The sequence below is a fragment of the Daphnia pulicaria genome, chromosome 6 (genome assembly GCF_021234035.1).
Source record: "Daphnia pulicaria isolate SC F1-1A chromosome 6, SC_F0-13Bv2, whole genome shotgun sequence".
NCBI lineage: Eukaryota > Metazoa > Arthropoda > Branchiopoda > Diplostraca > Daphniidae > Daphnia > Daphnia pulicaria.
The window spans coordinates 2,591,875-2,610,080 of NC_060918.1; the positions used below are offsets into that span (position 1 = coordinate 2,591,875).

An 18,206-nucleotide genomic window follows, 5' to 3' on the forward strand; every position below is an offset into this window, starting at 1 on the left:
TCTATATAGGGCGTTGTGATAAACAATTTTTTTTTCGAAGAAAAAGAAAAACGTGTTGGTGGTGTGTTTGGTATTTTTATAATCATTAAAAATCTTTCACAAAATCATGAAATAACATATAAGAAAAATGCTAGAAGTAGGATAGAGTCCAGTAACGAAATATTTGTCATTGCAAAATCAATTAGCGGATAGAAATTATAACCGAGCCCGAAAAAAATCATTCATTTATCACTAGAAACATCATTTGTCATTTAGGATATTATCGATTAAAGTAGGTCTCAAAATTATGGTATCTACCTTCATATTTACGATGATTGCGCTGTTCGCCTAGGAGTCGCTTTCGCGTTAAACCAAGACTACCACCCGTCTTACCATCATCATATGAAGAAGATACCAACTGAAATCATATTCAGAGTTATTTTCATTGATTCATATTTATAAGCCCCGATCTGGGATTGAACACGGTACCTTTCGATCCATAGGAGCGTGCGATAACCATTGGCCTATGGTTGCACATTCGATTCTATATTAACCATGTTGACAACGCCGTATGTTTCTTACATATGGAAATTCACCCTTAATATCATTGATTTCGACGCAACAAAATAATATAAGTCAATGATTCTTCATAAGAAGAACGTGAAAAGCATTCCAAAGGCCTTTCAGTGATAATTTATTGATATTTGAGAAATCATTTGTAATGGTATTCATTCACTATGTTCACTATTTAGTAATAATCGGCAATAAAGTCAATGAACTATCAGGAAAATATTAATCGGGATAACTAATGATTTACATTGATAATCAGTGAAAATCCAATGATTCTGGAAATCCCTGTCGTGATATTTGTCAACTAGCTAGGCTGCTAGCCACTGAAATATCATTAAAATTTATGTTGGGAAAACTTAGTGATTTAAACGGAGCAGTATTCAATCAATCAATAGAAATCATTGGATAAAAAATCATTCTCAGTGATAATCTCAGTGGTAGCCTAATCCCTGAAATATCACTGAAATCTGAGGAAAGCTCAGTGATATGAACTGAGAAGTAATTATAAAAATCAATAGCAAGCTGTATAAAAATCATTATAAAATCAAAACTGCCGTTTGGGACTCATTGAATAATCATTTATTAATCATTGGAATGATTTCTTAGTGATAAATAGATGCTGATTATTGATTTATAGGTGTCAATGAAGTATGGCAATAAAATGATAAGAAATTCAAAGGTTTACTGAAAAGTACTGAAAATGTAAATATCAGTAGAGAATCAGTAATTTTTCAAAAGAAAATATTCCATGGATTTTTACGTTATGTTCATTGATTAGTTCAATGACTAAGTTAAGTTTAATCACTGCCAAAAACTTCATTTTCTGGATCTAATGATAAACCAATGAGTTTTTTGGACTCTGTTCTAATTTTTGAAATATCTTTGATTTTCCAACGATTTGTTACTGACTTTGTAAATTGATTTATCATAGAAAATCATCGCCAGTGATAATTGCGTGACATTCTTACTGACATTCTATGACATTTCAGACTGTCCATTGATTTGTTTATGCTTTTCATTGATCTGCAGTGATTTTCATTGACTCATTTCCATACGGGATACACTAACGACATTTCTGAATGACATTCCAAACTTCCTGAAAAAGGGCAGAGAAATAAACGAGTGCTGTGTTGTTCGTCCAGAGACTTTGATTTGCTTTTCGCCGAAAAAGATTACCGGGTATTTCTTTTTTAAACATTTTATTTATTTCACTTTTTTTTTCGTTTGTTTCGATTCACACGTCAGATAATTGAAAACGACATGCGTCGTCGCATTTCAGAACTTTTACGGTTGTCTCTCTCTGCTGTGTGTTATTGCATCTGGAGCAGCAAAATTGACTAACAAAATAAAAATAAAAAAATAAAATGTGGAACGTGAGGAAATAAAAAATTTGAAATGGGCAGAGGCCAAATAAAACGGTGCCGTTCGTTTCGTATTTTAGACTCCCCGCGTTTTTTTTAATTTTTTTTATTATACGCGCCCAACTCTCTCAGGCCTGACCCGCGTCAATCTCTAACGGCACGCGCGCCCGTATATTAAATTATAAATGCGAAAACTATTTAAAACATCTTTAAGGGCTCGCCGGGCGTGAATTATAATAACGGCAACGATCTTTTCTACGAAAAAAGGTTAGCTAGTCCTTCGTTCTTCTATATTGGCCTTGACACTTTGGGCCATCATCAATCTGATATACGGCTTCATTCAAGAGTCGATAAAATTCGTCACCTTTCAACGGGCTGATTGATCATCGCCAGTAATTGGCGACGCCCGGCATAGAGCCGGGAGGGAAAAAAAGGGAAAATCATCAGAGGAAGTGCGTGAAAACGGAAGGCATTTCTTTGCTCATCATTCACGAGCGAATATAATGAGCCAATCGATCAGCGATGCTGGCGACACGGCTACTACTACACTTTCCTATTTGGATCCGAAAGTTGCAGTTATTTGGCGCCATCAGCATAAAACTATACAAACAAGTTTCAAAAGTCAATTGCCGTAAGTATAAATCTGCCGAAACCTGATTGCCTCCTGCGTGTTCATTCATTCATTTCCGTCGGATTTTTTACTGGCCGTTGCAGCACGCGCGTTGGAAAATAATGGGTATCCCAAACAAAAACAAAAACTACCGTGATTGTTCTCAATCTTGAAAAACTGGACAAGGAAAACGTCGAATGGGATTGACCGCATCGTAAAAAAGAAGTGCGTTGCAATATAATATCCATGTTGAAATGGGGCTGAGTTGTATCGGAGAAGCCAATTTTATATGTTACCGCGTCTCCGATGATTCTGAAAGTGGATAGCCTCAATAAATGTCAATGCACACACATAAAATAGTATACTGCAAACAAAAACAAAACAAAAAAATGTATCCGAGCATATATAGCCTTTCTGGACCGAACAAAATAAGAAATTGGGAGAAACAAACGTTGCTGCGCCCAATAACGAAATGGAGTGTGCGGTGATAATTCGCCACATCGGCTCTATACCGTGACGACGACGTAAGTCTCGCATCTATAACTCAAATACGGCGGGAAAAAGTAGACTCCGATATTGCAAAAAAAAATAAAAACATTTAGAATTAAAAGGGTTCAAATAGTTTATTTCATCGCAAATCGCTGGCGTATAAAGTTGTCAAGAAACAAACGTGAACCAACTCGGGCGTGAGCCGTTGCTATGCGGTTATTGGGCCCGTATACAGTGTATGTATACCGGTCTAAAGTTTGAGCAAACATCATCTCATATAACGTCTAGACTTTTGTCCCCTCCAGACTCTTTGACTTTCTTTCTTACCTTTTTCTAAACTGCATGATGACGCCCACTCGGCTGCTGTTTAATAAACACAAATAATATACATATAGGACCTCATCTGCAGCAGTTTTCGCACATCTATCAAATGTTGATGGAGTGGCATATTTGTATAAAGAAGGTTTCACTCAGCCGCACACACTTGCCGGTACATTTATGAATTCAATTATTTATAATGGAAAAGGAAACTTGTGGCAGCAGCAGCAATCCTGCTGATAATTTCATTTCTCTTTTTTTCTATATAATAAGCTAGACGCTGACTATTGAAGTGGTTCATATCTGTGCTGCTCCGGAAGAGGGATATTATCAAACGCGCACCTAGCCGTGCTGTGCTGAGTTGCTTCGGTTAACGCAACGTGAATGATGTATGGCGGAGATAAAAGGAAGAACACTTCCCCTACTTGCAGAGTCATTAAGTATATTTCCCGTATGTGCTGTGTATAGTAATTCCTTTGTCGGTGAAACGAAAGTTCTGTTTTTATAAGGACAGAATCATGGCAATGAAATTGGTGCCTTGGAGAGTAGTAAGGCAACTGCCGTGTTTGATGTACAACAGTGAAGTAACTTGGCCAGCATCAGCAGCGTGGGAGAGCCATGAGACGGCTTGAATAATAATTCAAAGCTTTCTCCCCTAGTCACGTGGAGGTCAATTAGATGTAGAATTCAAAGTCCAGTTTGTCCGTGTAATAATTCGTAACTTTTGCTTCTTCGGTCCGTCCGCGATCGATCGTTGATTGTTGATTTACCGACATTTCTTTCTTTTTCTTTTTCTTATTAATAACGGCAGAGCAGCAGTTTAAATTTCTCCTGAATTGTGGGCGTTTGACATAAATGCCAGCAAGTTGCGGAATTTAACTTTTGCGAATAAGCTCTCGATGGCTCCTTTTTTTCCCTATCGGAAATAAGGGCGTATTATTCGTCTGACTTTATAGACGTCGAAATAAGCCATAGGAGAGGGGGGGGGGGGACGAACAACGGGCTCAAACTCGACCGCGTGAGTGTACAGTGCACGCTCAAAAGTTGGCCATAATAATCATATATATAAGGCCTGTTGTTGTGCTTCTGCATGGCCCCAATTTGCAAACACGTTCCAAGTGGTTGTTGTTCGCTCGGCGGATGGCGGCCGACCAGTTTTATGCTGTGGACGTCTCCTTATACACACACACACACACACACACACACGCTTCAGGCTTTTATTGCGTGCAGGTTGTGGGCGTTGTGATGTTTTTGAAATGAATTGGATGCCAGTTGACTTTTGGGTTGGCGTCGCCAAAAGTTTGAAAGCGCCCCCCTCCCGCCAACCACGCCCTGTTTTCTGTTTACATGCGAAAAGTATAGACGCGGAGCATGAAGTTCAACGAGTTTTATGATCAACTCGCCATCACGCGAGCAACCCTATTGAACTTTGCACATCTGTGACTAAACCTCGAGGGCTCTAAATGCCGGTTGATTCAGTTTTTTAACCTGATTTCGCTATGCAGAAGAGTATTTATACACTATTTTAAAAGATGAATATAACAGTTGAATCAATCTTTTCTCACATTTTTGCATTCACGTTATACAAATGATATCATGTTGGAACAATAATTTTGAAAATGATTTTTATTTTTATTTGGCCTGGCAAACGTTTACATATTGACTTGATGAGGGAAACGGATTCAGCTTGGTCGGTGATGTGGCAAGATGAAAATAAGGGACGTTGAATCAGGATTGATATAATGGGTGCCTGTTCAAGGAATGTAATGTGATATCAATTGAAGTTCAGCGAATGATCACTTGACATTTCCAAGTGAAGATATACACCAAACACGTAGTAGTTCTGTATAGAAATTAATATTTTTATTTAGTTCCCTGCTTCAAGTATAATTAAAGTGAACAGCAATTTACTCTGTGATTCAAATATTTGGTGTTCCTCCGCTAAAATTCTCCGCCTGTAATGTGTTTCCCGTTTCCTTTATTGCACTAGTATTTTGCGAGATATTCGTTTACCCGCATTAGAATAGCACAGAAAAATTAAGTCAATAAAAATTCCAGATAGCGGCAGAAATAGATAGCACCGACTCGTTGATGCAAAAGTATTATTATTATTATTATTATTTTAATATTTTATTTATTTTTAAATGCTAAACCCAACCTTGTTCAATCCGTTTATTGTTGTATTGGTCGTGGTATTCTCATTTTAAAGGTCGCTATGAAGAACGTGACTAGATCCGTTCGCATGGCCGACGCGTTCAGCGGGGGGAAAGGCTGGCTCCGGGGTTCCTGACGAAGCGGCGAACGTTCCAATAAAAATGACTTCGGTGTTAAAGAAAACTAAACATAAGAAGAAGAAGAAAAAAACGAAAAAAAACAAACAAAAACAGGCTTTCCTCTTTAAAGATTCACTAGTGGCTTTAGTTCATACATATGAGATATAAGTATTAATTTTATAAATATGATTGTTAACTGCATGGTAAGTGCCAACAAGGGAAAAGAGACCGGGAAAAAATGTGGAATCAAATCAAAATCAATAAATGAAGAATTCAAGAAATTTCAATAGAAACCATTCTGTGTTACAGTTTCTTGTTTACCGTCCGCATTTGCTGAATTCCGGCCATTGGTGAAAGGCTCGTCCATTTTCAGCGAACCGTTTGCGATATCTGGAATTTCTCTTTCAGCGCTGCTGCCGTTACAACACTCGTCATCAGATCGGTTGACGAAAGACACGCACATTTCCTGTTGGATTGTTGCGAGAATTGGATTCGGTAGCTCAATTGTTCCCTGAGGGCCGTACGACCGGCCGGTAGGCCCAGGAACTGGTGGAACTCGCGATCGCAGTGAGTCGTTGTGACCAAAAGTGCGTTCCGAGTTACGTCCGCGACGTGTGAAGACGCTGTTCTCGCCGGCCAGCGCCTTGTTGACTTCCATCCGCTCGGCGCATGTGCACGCCTACACAACAGGGAGAAAAAAGAAGCTCAAAAACCAATCAGAAAATGGAGGCAGATAATCGACAGCGATGGCGACAACCTTCATGAAACTTTTCTTAAAGTTGTCGGATAGAAAAGCGTAGAGGATTGGATTGACGGCCGAATTGGAGTAGCCCAGGCAACCGGCCAGCAGGAAAATGGCCACGATGTACGGAGACTGCGAGGCTTTGGGTGGAGTGAATATTAACGACACTTGGGAAACCCAATAAGGTAACCAACAGAGGACGTAAACGGTGACGACTGTCAGGACCAGTCGAGTCACTTTGCGGTGGGAGCGGCGCTTCTCCTTGGATTTGTTGGTCGGTCCCACCGTCTGTAATTTTTATTTTTATTTCGCCAATAAATAAAGCGAAGAAATCAATTTTTATCAAAAGTTGAATTGGCGAATGAAAAACCAACGAATCTTTTATACTTTCAGTTTTCTGATGACGAGGATGTAAAAGACCAAGATGAGGATGAGTGGAATGGCAAAGGCCAAGGTGAAAGTGTAGAGGGTGAAGGCGGCCTGTCCGTTCATGTACTCGTTTTCTGGCCAGTAAATGTTGCAGCTGACGATGGGACTGGCCGGATGAATCTCGGTCCCATCCTCGAGGCTACTTCCGGTTAGGATAGACGACATGGCCAACGTGTTGTTGGTGATCCAGGAAGCGATGGTCGTGGCCGAGCCGTTTGACCAATACAAAGTGTCGACCACCCCGGAATCGTTGATGCTGCCGATGGCCCAGTCCGAATGGACTTGTTGTGTGTGGGCGTACAAAAAAATTGGCACAATCATGAGGAAAGAAATGCCCCAGGTTGTCATGGACACGACCTGTCGATTGTAAATTTATTGACATTTTATTCTATGACGTAAGTACCGGGAATTGAATATTTGGCGCCATTAAAAGTTGGTTCAGTTTCAATTTTCAATCGAGTTTTTTAGGAAAAGTTGTAAGTTCAGACGAAGGGAAAATGCAATGAAATGATTATGCAACCGAATGCAACGCTTCTGCTATTTAGAATTTTCTATTGACGTGATTGAAGTTCTTGCGCAGCCGAGTGAAGCCAAGCCTGAATAAGATTAATCGTCTTCTGCGCAATAGTTTATTGACCGGATTCTGATCACGTTTTACCCAGCCGGATCGTTATTCTTCTTTTTATTTTTCAACACAAACGATAGCTAGACCTTTGGCTAGACCCTACAAATGTCACATATCACATCTCCCCCTATGGCCCTATACTGTCGCCACGGACCACGGAATATTTAAGGCATCGAAAGGAAGAATTGGAAAAAGAAGAACAGCGGAAGGAAAGGGGAGAAGTCTGACAATGGGAAACACAAATCAAAACTGTTCCCAATATCACGGTGGTCTATAAGCTCAAAGATTTCCCTGGATCGCTTCCCAAATCAGCAAGGGTTGCGATATGGCATTGAACCAACCAACAGAAACGATACGCCTAAAAAGGTTTTGATTTCCCTTTGAGAAAACTTTGGAAATCGATCTGTGACGTGTTGGACGTTGAATCGATCCAGCAATATACAAAAAGTACAAGACCATCAGCAGCGACAGAATAATCGAAGAAAACGCAACTGAGAGAAAGGGGAAAAAAGGTTCTAATGAGATTTTCCTTTTCTCGATTAAATGCCGTGCGATCCGTCTCCGAATAGGACCAGGACTATTATGAACCATAATAGGGACTGATGTTCGTGTTCCGTATCAATATTACCGTGGAGCACGATTCTCTCTAGGCTGGTATAAATGCATTTCGGGAAAATCAAGCGGGACGAATTTGTCATCAATAAAAAAAGTAGCGATGCGAAGCCCATACAATAAGTAAAATTTTACATCAAGCGACATCAAATCAGTCAAATTAACCAAAAAAGAAAACTTAAACCGCATTCGCGAACAAAAATGGGTGGACTTACTTTGGCATAGAAAGGTGTCCGGACTGTTGCCGCATCGATCGGATGGCAGACGGCTATGTAACGATCAGCGCTCATAACCGTCAACAACAAGGAACTTGTGAATTGATTGACCGAGGTCGTCGTCATGTAAATCTATCACGACAAAATAGACGAGGCAATTCAATCGGTCACAAAATATCGTGGGCGTTAGAGTTATCTCACCTTGCACATGACGTTGCCAAATGGCCAATATCCCAGGCCCATTGTCGTCATAATAAATGGAATGCCGATGAGAAAACATTCGTCTGCCACCGCCAAATTCAAAATGTACAAGTTGGTGACTGTCTGCATTTTGGTGTAGCGGAAGACGACGTAGATGACGAGAGTGTTGCCCATGAGACCTACGACAAAGACAGTGCCATACAAACACTTTGGTGTCGAATAAAAATAAAATGAAATCAAGTTAAATTAAGGGAAAACCAAACATTTATCGCCATCAGACTACCTGAACAAAATAAAAGAGAAACGCGCCCAGCAGAGGAATTTCGTAGTCGTTGACGATCAAGTCCGGCATGTCTCCCGTGTCGTTCGTCCACGACACCATGCTGTCCATGTTGTTGTGTGGTAAATTAGTAGCATCAATCAACTCCACGATTACGACAGCAACAAGTGAAATCCAAAAAGGGATTAACAAAATTTTTCTTCCTGTCTTCCTGATCCCTGAAACGGATACCAACAAATACAAAATTTGGTATTTCTTTGAGACATTTCATTTGTACGTTTTCGGTCTTTTAAAAAAGTCTGTCGTATTTATTGTTATTCTGTAGTATTTGAATTAGAAATCCTTGTGAAATGAAGGTTTTAAGTTTTCGAGGTGCGGGGCAACGTACGAAAAGAGGTTGACAAATTGATTAAACCGCCCGTCACCATAGGCAACCTATGATCTACGCATATTCTTACATTCGTCAATAGTTGATCTTATTTTTCTGCGTCAACGTCAGGGCTGTGAGTCTAGCTGAAAAACAACCAGCTTGTTTTCTATGAAGAAACTGCGTTTTTCCTTTTCTGCCTTATTTGTTTCTTCCTTCAGTACTCGTTTGTGCCATTCGGTAAATAATCGCAAAATAATCAGCTTATTCCTTTCAAAACAAACGGAAGCATATGCGGAAGCGATTACATTCATGACCAAAGAAAGAGTCACGAATGCAGCAGTTGGCTTCCTCAGTCGTAAACTAAATCAATAAAATTATTCCGCGTATGTGGACCCAACAGTGGCGATGGGATGGCAGTAACTAAAGAGCAGCTGTTGCGAACACACATTGAATGAGAATGAAGATGGTTCGCTGTTATTTTGATGTTCGGTTTGCTTTGAACATGCTCGCATGACATTTCGTTTGGCGAATTGAAAACCAAACGAAGAGACGAATAAAAACAATCCAGCGCAAAAGGTCGCGTTCCGTTGGGAGGACCGAATAATTTCACGGAATTCAGGTCCCTATATCATTCGCATCATGTCAGGCACTTTTAACCGCTCCCGCCGTCGGTACTTCACGATCCTAGTACTAAAACAGAATAAGGGCACTATCTTTCCATCAGTTTTATTGTCCCCGGTTTCTTTCCATTGATTGAAAAGATCGATGACTTCCAAGAAATAGAGTTTGGAGTGTAGATAAGGAGAAAACGGCGGCGCCATCGCAATTTGAATTGTAGACAGATTCCGACAACATAAAGCACGACAAAATGTATACTTTATAGGATGTATTGTTCCTATATCGTGACTGGCAACTTCAATTAGAGGAAAAACCAAATATGTTGGATCTGGCAAGTTATGATGTAATTATTAGCGTCTAGATTCACGCGTCGTTGACGGCATTTTTTGTCACTGTTGGTAAAATCAATTAATAGTTTCTGAATTTATCCGATCTGAGAGCGCAAACCAATTTGGACGTCGACTGCCAAATGTTTTTCCGGTTTTTATAAGATCTGCTGTTTACTATTTTTGGACCTATCCACCAGTTTCTGAAAAACTGTTCATTCATCAGAATCCAAGTCAATTTATTTCCTCAATGGTCTGTGTGACATTCAAGTTAGATAAGGTGCCAAAAACACCGTTTCATTACTTGAGATGTTATTTTCAGCCTCAACTCTTCTTTTTGGCTGATTTAATTACATTCGTCAAAACGATCTCCGATGAAAAAAAAGAACGGGAGAAAGTGAGAAAAGTAAATTAACGTCGTGTTTCATCACTCTCGTCTGTTATTCGATTGGATTGATGATGCCGCCGCGCGCCTGTCTCGCTTTCATCCTTTTTATTTCTGTTTTTCAGCGTGTCGGCGTGATAGATGGAAATAAGTGTGATTGAGCCAGGGCGCAGCAGAGTCGATTTCTTTTCCGCCAATTCACACGATTGTAATGACAACTCTCCTTTGTAAACGTCAAAATCGTTTGCGGAGCTTCAGGGATTGAGAAAACCGACAAATTGATTCAGGGTCTCTATAACCACTGACTGTTTCACTCAGTTCCACCAAAAGTGCCATTCGTTTTCTTCGTTCGACGGGCTTGCTGACGTCATACGGCTTTAGAAAATGGCTGGCAGATTTCAGAAAGGGAAAGCTTGGCACTTGTCAAAGTGTTGGATATTATTAATCACTTGATTTTTTTTACAACGGCAGGAATAGAATATTACTTCATCATTTATATGAATCGCGTCTCTCCTATTAAACGATAAACATCAGCTGCGTATAGACAGACCAATATGTTGCTGAAGCCTATCTTTCAGTCAGAAAAACAAGCTATTTAACCCACCACATCTCTTTCTTATCAGAGTTCGGACACTAGAAAATTCCAACGCAATGTTTTCGAGTGCCTTGACGAGCTATTCGAATGAAAGTATCATCCATTTCAAAATGTGAGACATGAAACTAGGCCAAAAATGCGCGTTACAGGCAACACCAGTCAATATAATGTCAAGTCGTATTGAGCGCAAATAGAACGAAAGTGGACAAGAATGAAGGAGATCAAACGGTTCGATATAATCGAGTCCTTTCTACAGCGCAACCAAAACTTCAAAGGTAAAAAAGATCGAATCAAATTTCACCCGTGATTTATCTTTTCAAAGACGCAATTTTAATGCATTGGTCATATAAATAAATTACGTGGGCAGCATCGTTGCCTTAGTGTAGGGTACACATGGTAAGTTGTGTAGACTGGTTTGGACGAGCTGCACTATATGGAAATCGACTGTGGCAACATCAGCAGGGATGTTTGTTTTTAGGGAGTGTAAATCAAGGCGTTGAATATTTGATGTGCTCAGTGTGTTGTGCAAGTGCAATTATGCAAATGAGAGAGCCGGTCAATATTTCGCAGACTCATTATTATATAGAATTGCCGCAAACTGCTTTAGCCTATATAACGTAATAACGGTATAAATAATTATATATCATGTGCATGGAATCAGAATGCTTGGATGCTTTTCCACTTGCATGCATCATCATTTAATTTTTTTAGCGGCTAATTAAAGTTTGGATGCTGGCGAGAAGAGAAGTTTCGCTTGAGTGCTGTTTTTGTTTGATTAAATCTTGAATGCTGCAGAGTAAAATTTCCATTTTATTTTTGTTTGTTTGTTTGTATGTTTTGTTATATACAGAACTAATAAGTGAGAACATACGATCGAACATACAGTGTGTTGCGTTGTTTTTGCTGAGTCACAAAGAAATGCAACATCCCAAAGCGCTGCTAGATTCGCTTCCTTATGCCTTATGCGATTGGATAAATGGCATGTGATGGACGAAGATACATCTTTTAACTTGACGTGCAATTCAAACATGTCAAGTCGGCTTTATTTGTTGCCCTGTTTTTGTAATACCATAGCATGTCTGTCTTGCATTTTATTCGGGATAATCCGGCCAAATCCATCAACACCAAACTAGCCTACACCAGCAGCATTTAAAATTATCTCTAACTCACAATTTAATTTAGATTATTCTCCGAAATAGAATTATTCTCAGTCAGTCGAAAATTAACTTGAAACTTTATTGGGAATTAAGAAATTTGAAACCACTGAGACGATAGCACATATGATAAGTCGCCGAGCAATCAAGGCATTATACGATTGCAATGGCAAACACGCACTACTTATGTTGCTTTCGGTTGCTTCTGCACTGCGAAGCGCTATGCAATTTGATGGATTACGATTTATCCGCTATCAACTTCATTATGAGCATCGTTCTATTATGCACTAAATGATTTAAGTTTGAATTGATACTAAGAGTTACAAATTCTAAGAAAATTGTATTCATTCGAACTAGGCTTCAGCACTCAACAGAAGGCGAAAATGGATCTTCTTTTATTACTTTGCTGTGCTCTGATTCATCAGCTATATATCTTCCGTTTCCCAATTTCATTTCCTATTATTGGGTTTTATATTACGAGAACAAAAACACTGATAACAAATATTTTACGCATTTTACCACTAGCTGTAAATGTTATATCAGGCTACGCATTACCGTGTAATAGAGTCCTCTCCCATTTCACATTACATAGCCTTTTGGTTCTGCTGCATCTCAAATTCTGCCGTCTATGCAAGCCTAGATAGTTTACATGTAGGCGACATGTAGCCGACCGAAATCAAAAGCAAATTCAATTTCAAATGTATAGCTGTGACGTTGTATGTGTATGCACTATGTACGGAAAAAAAGTCAATTTACCCACCAGGGATCCATTAGTTACGAGCGAAGGAGTCTCTCTACTTCTATTGTTTGCTCTTCACTTCGTGTTCCTTATATACTTTTTGTTTGGCCTCTCCCTGTGCCGGTTTTACTACAAATCGTATTAAGCGACTATATAGCGCGGCCTATACATCTTTAGTAAAAAGAACCTTTTTAGACTTGCAAGATAGGCCTGTACAGTTTCTCATTCCAAGAATTCTACAAACGAAATCGAATTTCTCATTCGATTTCTCATTCGATTTGTTTTAGTAAACAAATTGGGGTTCCAATATAGTTCTTTTGCATACGAAAACAGCGGACCAGCAAATATTATAACTCGGTTACATAATAGGACAATATCATCGCCGTCACTGAACGTCAGAATGAGGTATATACAGTGCTGGCAACATGTTATAAAAATTCCCAACCTAACCAAAGTGCTCTCCAAAATAAAATAAATAATGATTTGGGTTCGTGTGCAGCCCTATACAGTGAAGCAATCTTGCGTGACAGACCCCATTTCCTCCCAGTTATAGTGCCGATCACTTTGTCTTCCCAACTCGATCCAATGGGTTTTCAGTCTCAAGATGGGACGCGCTTCCGACAAGTCTCAACGGATAGAAGACAAATGTGAGATTCCAAGTGGCGCTCTCATCTTCCGCTTGATTCTACCATATAAACAGGGCGAATTCATGGAACTGATGATGAGTTTTATTCGCCATTCAATTTTTGTTTTATACACGCTTTAGAACGGAGGGAAGCAAACAATAAAGCCAGCATCAGGAATGCTGTGCACAGGCGTGGACAATGAATGGCGAACCACAAAACACGTGAAATGAGTCCCATAGCAAATGGTCTTGTCGAGTCCGTATATTGATCTGACATTTATGGATGCATTATATACCCTATATTGCGTCATAAGTGCTATAAAGGAAATCTATACATAATACAGGCATTTACAGACTTGAACAAAAAGATGACGAAGAAAGAAATCTAATAATCGCAACGCCCATTATAAGATCATTTCCGACCAAAAAGGAAAAAAATTCTATTCGGATATCCTGACCTACTTATTCTTGAGCCTTATGTTATTATATTGTGAACTATTAAACCATTCTGATGATGCAATTGCGTAATTAAAGTCTGCCATAAGGACAAGTAACTGATAAAATGTATAACATTTTAAATCCTGGATGCCGTTCAATAACTTAAATAATCGCTACAAATTCACACAGCTGAATGAAATGTTGAAAATGCGCGGGAAGCCAAGTGATAATATTGTCCATTTTCGTGTCTTATAACATTAACATTTATCTTGTCTTGTAGTGATCGTTCCGTGCAATCTCCCAAGAGCCTCATCGGCATTGGCTAAACATCACTGTTCACCGCCAAGACCAATTCCACCTTTCAATCTAGCAAATCTCCAATCAGTTCTCTTTCAATTCTCAATCAATTCTCTTAACTGATTGAGCCATGGCTTATTCAAGTGATTTCCGGCGCAAAGTAATTGCCCTGCGTTTCCAGAGAAAAAAGCCAAAGGGATATCTAAATTTTTAGAAAAAAAGGCTCTAGTCTAATCTGAGATCAAACCGGGGTCGGTATATAAATCTGCTTACTCCGCAATGTTTTACAGGAAAGGTACACCATCAATCCTTTTTCCACGAGTATAAATTCTTTTGATTTTTAATGTTGGCGTTTGGTATTACCACCACACCTCTATAGGCTATACAAATTCGAGTGGATTCGTCAAACCATCTCCGCATAAAATTCATTGGCATTTTTCCATCACCACTGAAAGATTCTCCAGTAAATGGAAATTAGAAGCCAAAATCTCGGTCAAATATTGCAGGTGAGATATTTCGTGAAATGGTATTTCTCAAATCATTTGGCGCGCTTTGACTTCATATATGCTTCCAAATGATTATAACTAGACAAAGATGGGAAATACCAGAAGGTATTACGTGCTATAATATTCATAAACGCAATATTAAAAAAAAAAACTCGCCCAATTTCGATGAGAGCTTTTGACGCTCAAATAATAACATCCTCGTTGATGTACTATACGCGTCTGTTTGGTTCGTCTTCATTCGTCTGAAAGATATGCGACTCGGACGACCTCTTCTGATCCTTTCGAATTTGTTTCTTTTCTTTTTTTTCTAACTATCTAGGAGCTCTCATGAAAATTATATCCCCCCCCCCTTTCGCTGGTCTACTTTTCTGTGATGATAAATGCGACCCTTGTATTGGTGCACAGGTGCCATTTAAGACTAGTGAATACACAATGGAATCGCAAAGGTCTCGACAGCGGATCTCTCTCTCTCGACAGAGACGGAATGTTTGATCACGCTTAAAAATACATTAGGGCTCCTCGTCCGCGTAACCTTTACTTCTGAAGCCCATATACATATCTCTACGACGCTGCTGTGTATATAGTCGACGCCGACTGCTGTGAATATAGCGCCGAATAACGGGTCTAAAGATTTGTTGCTTGGTTTGCTGTTCGTGACGTTTCCATGATCAATCTTCGCTCCCCCGTGCCCCATTAGGTTGCCAGCCTGCGTCCTTTTTTGATTCGTCGTTCTTTGAAAATGTAATATCGGACATCATTCTTGAACATTACCCATCAATAATGCCACCTAGCTGGCACAGATAATATAACTTATAAATACATTTTCATTTGATATAGGGCCTAGTCCACTATATATCCATCAGTATCAGTATGTCCTTATACGACAATGTTTTATAGTATTTTTCCGATATCGTTTTTTCCCCGCGGCCGCGTACATAATATCTCTTTCTATATCAATGCAGCTGTTGAGCGAATCAAATTACAGCAGTGCCCAAAAAGGATATGAATGGAACGGCGCTGAAGGAGAAAGAGAAAAAAAAAAAAGGGTTGTTGTTAACCTTTTGTCTATACGCTGTTGCGTATAGACAACGAGAGATTATTGGGTACGACGCGAAAGTAGTTTGAAGAACATTATAAAGAACAAAGATTCATCTCCCTTGTCGTTTCATCTTTCATGTCTTCATCATATATCCATGCACGCAGCAAGCAACTAGAAGAAAACAAGATCTCTGTGAAGCCTGCTGCTGCTGTGCGTCAAACGCGAACGACGTAATACGCACAGCATACATATCCTTCTGTGCCGTCTCTCATTTCTCACCTCATTTCAATATGCAATATTCAGTAGCGCCAAATTCAACTTTGAAGAGTGCGCAGCAGGAGAGACTAGACGATCCCAATTTTGTAAGAACATGTACTCCGAGAAATTGCTATACCCACAGAATAAATGTTACGACTCGATATCAAATAATGAAATAAGAAGAAAAAAAAAATGAATTCAAACAGCAGACAGAAGTTTGAGGAAACCGGCTGCTGCGCACTATAAAATTCTTGCTAATTAAGCATTCGACGTTAGATATGCCAACATCCTGAACTCCTGATCGCACTGCTCTAATTGGGACTATGGTTGGTTCCATGAATTTCAAAAGTTTTATTGTATAAATTCACGAACACCGAATACATGCAGCAGCTATAGCGCGCGCGGTCTTATATAAGTTGTCATATGTTTCAGGGTTTTTGTCGCGGCTTGTCTCTGGTATTCCATTGAGGTCACGTACCCGACGAATATGTGACTCGCATATGGCGACGTCTCGGGACCAACAGCACGACGCTGGAGCAAAATTATATAGTACGACGCTTGCAGAATTGACAAAACGAATTTGTATTAGCCGTTGCTGGTAGCTGCCAAATAGTTGAATATGTTAATCCAGCTGCTGAAGCATCACCGCAGCAGCACCGCGCTGTATATAGGTGCTCTACAAAGAGAGATGATGATAAGGGAGATACACACCCAAAAAGGAGTTGTTCCAGCAAATCAACGACTGTCTGTGTTATCTGCATTATTTAGCCAGCTTTCGTTTGAAAATAACCGACAAAGATCGACAATTTTGTCTGTTTATCATGCCAGAGTAGCCAGACATAACAATAGAAAATAACAAGTTGTTGTAACTTAAAAAAAAAGGGGAAAAACAAATTCCAGTAGTATTTATGATAACAATAAGAGGTTAATAATGATTTGATGTCATGGCAGCAACTTTAGGTGTACAAGGAAAAACTATCCCAACTTTTAGTTCGTTGCTTCTTTTCTCTTGAAGCCTTTTGATGTACGACAAAAGGTAGAAAATCAAACAAGTCATGATTATCCAACGCCGAATTTTCCCCAATTGTTCAAAAGTTTTTGAAGGACTTGTTGACATATGTATTAGTATTATGCAAGGCACAAATAATAAACGCAATCAGAGACCGCAGCACTGTCTCCCTATTATTTTGCACATCCGGCCCACCGTCTCACAGCATATGCGATATTACATAATGCCGGAAAGCCTCAGATGAGTGAGGAGCCCATCCAACTTGATGGGATTTCTATACACATTTTTCTGGGGTTGTTGGCCGTGACATTTAATGTGACATCGTGTCTGAAGCGTATTCTCCCGCGGGAACGGGAGCGGGACACAAGTCATTAATCCTCCGAAGCAATCTCCGTGTTGAATCTCCCGCGCAACTCGCCCAATGCTGCCCTTAATTTCCACATTTTCCCCACCAGAAGTTTTCCCTTTCTTTCCTTATTCAGCTACAACTTGACCTTAATCTTCTTCTTGCAACTTTCTTGGTAGACAGATAACATATATAGCTGCTATGTGTTGGTGCGTTAAAAAGAAAATAGCGCTCTTGATTCTTTTTGAATAAAGTTGCGCATAGTATATATAGACTCGGGCAAAGGAGTGTACAAACACACATGACGTGATGTCTATATACGCCACAAGAAAAGATGAAAAGTAAGCGCCATAGTTGCTATACTATAGGAACAGTCGTGCTCCACGCCCTTATAGTTCGGTGTAATTGTGTAATTGTATAGAGCAGGGCGCTCTGCGTGAATATGAGCCAAGACATTCGCTCGTCTTCCCTATACATATGTGCGTGCTTCTTGTCAAATCCTCATTATATGTGGGAGCTGTATATAGTCTTAACAGAAACAGTACGAATTTTTCATGGTAATTAATTCTAGATTTAATTTAATGTTATAATTCCACGACAGCAGCTGCAGCCACAATCGAACTTTGGTAAATGCGAGTAAATGTCATATAGGTATTAAAATTTGGTTGGTTGTTTCACGATCAATTGCCTTATTTCTATATGATGCAACAGCGCTACTTAAAATAAAATTTGGAAAACAACCAGACGTTCCATTCTTTATCGAACGTGTCGAGCTTCATTTTGGGGCGCTGAAATCG

The 18,206-nt window shown here is 39.5% G+C and overlaps 2 protein-coding genes across 4 annotated transcripts in view; both read right to left on the reverse strand.

Annotated features, from left to right (window-relative positions):
- LOC124341660 (somatostatin receptor type 5-like) overlaps nt 1–18,206 on the reverse strand; it is a 76,095-nt gene that overhangs the window by 28,993 nt on the left and 28,896 nt on the right. The window lies entirely within an intron of this gene.
- Nucleotides 4,951–8,828, reverse strand: LOC124341658 (somatostatin receptor type 5-like). The gene is made up of 9 exons (XM_046794589.1): nt 8,708–8,828; nt 8,425–8,631; nt 8,224–8,355; nt 6,730–7,128; nt 6,358–6,630; nt 5,922–6,279; nt 5,486–5,664; nt 5,239–5,313; nt 4,951–5,170 (listed from the first exon to the last, which is right to left on the reverse strand). The coding sequence occupies exons 1-7, from the start codon at nt 8,813–8,815 to the stop codon at nt 5,531–5,533; spliced, it is 1,611 nt and encodes a 536-aa protein (XP_046650545.1). The 5' UTR covers nt 8,816–8,828; the 3' UTR covers nt 4,951–5,170; nt 5,239–5,313; nt 5,486–5,530.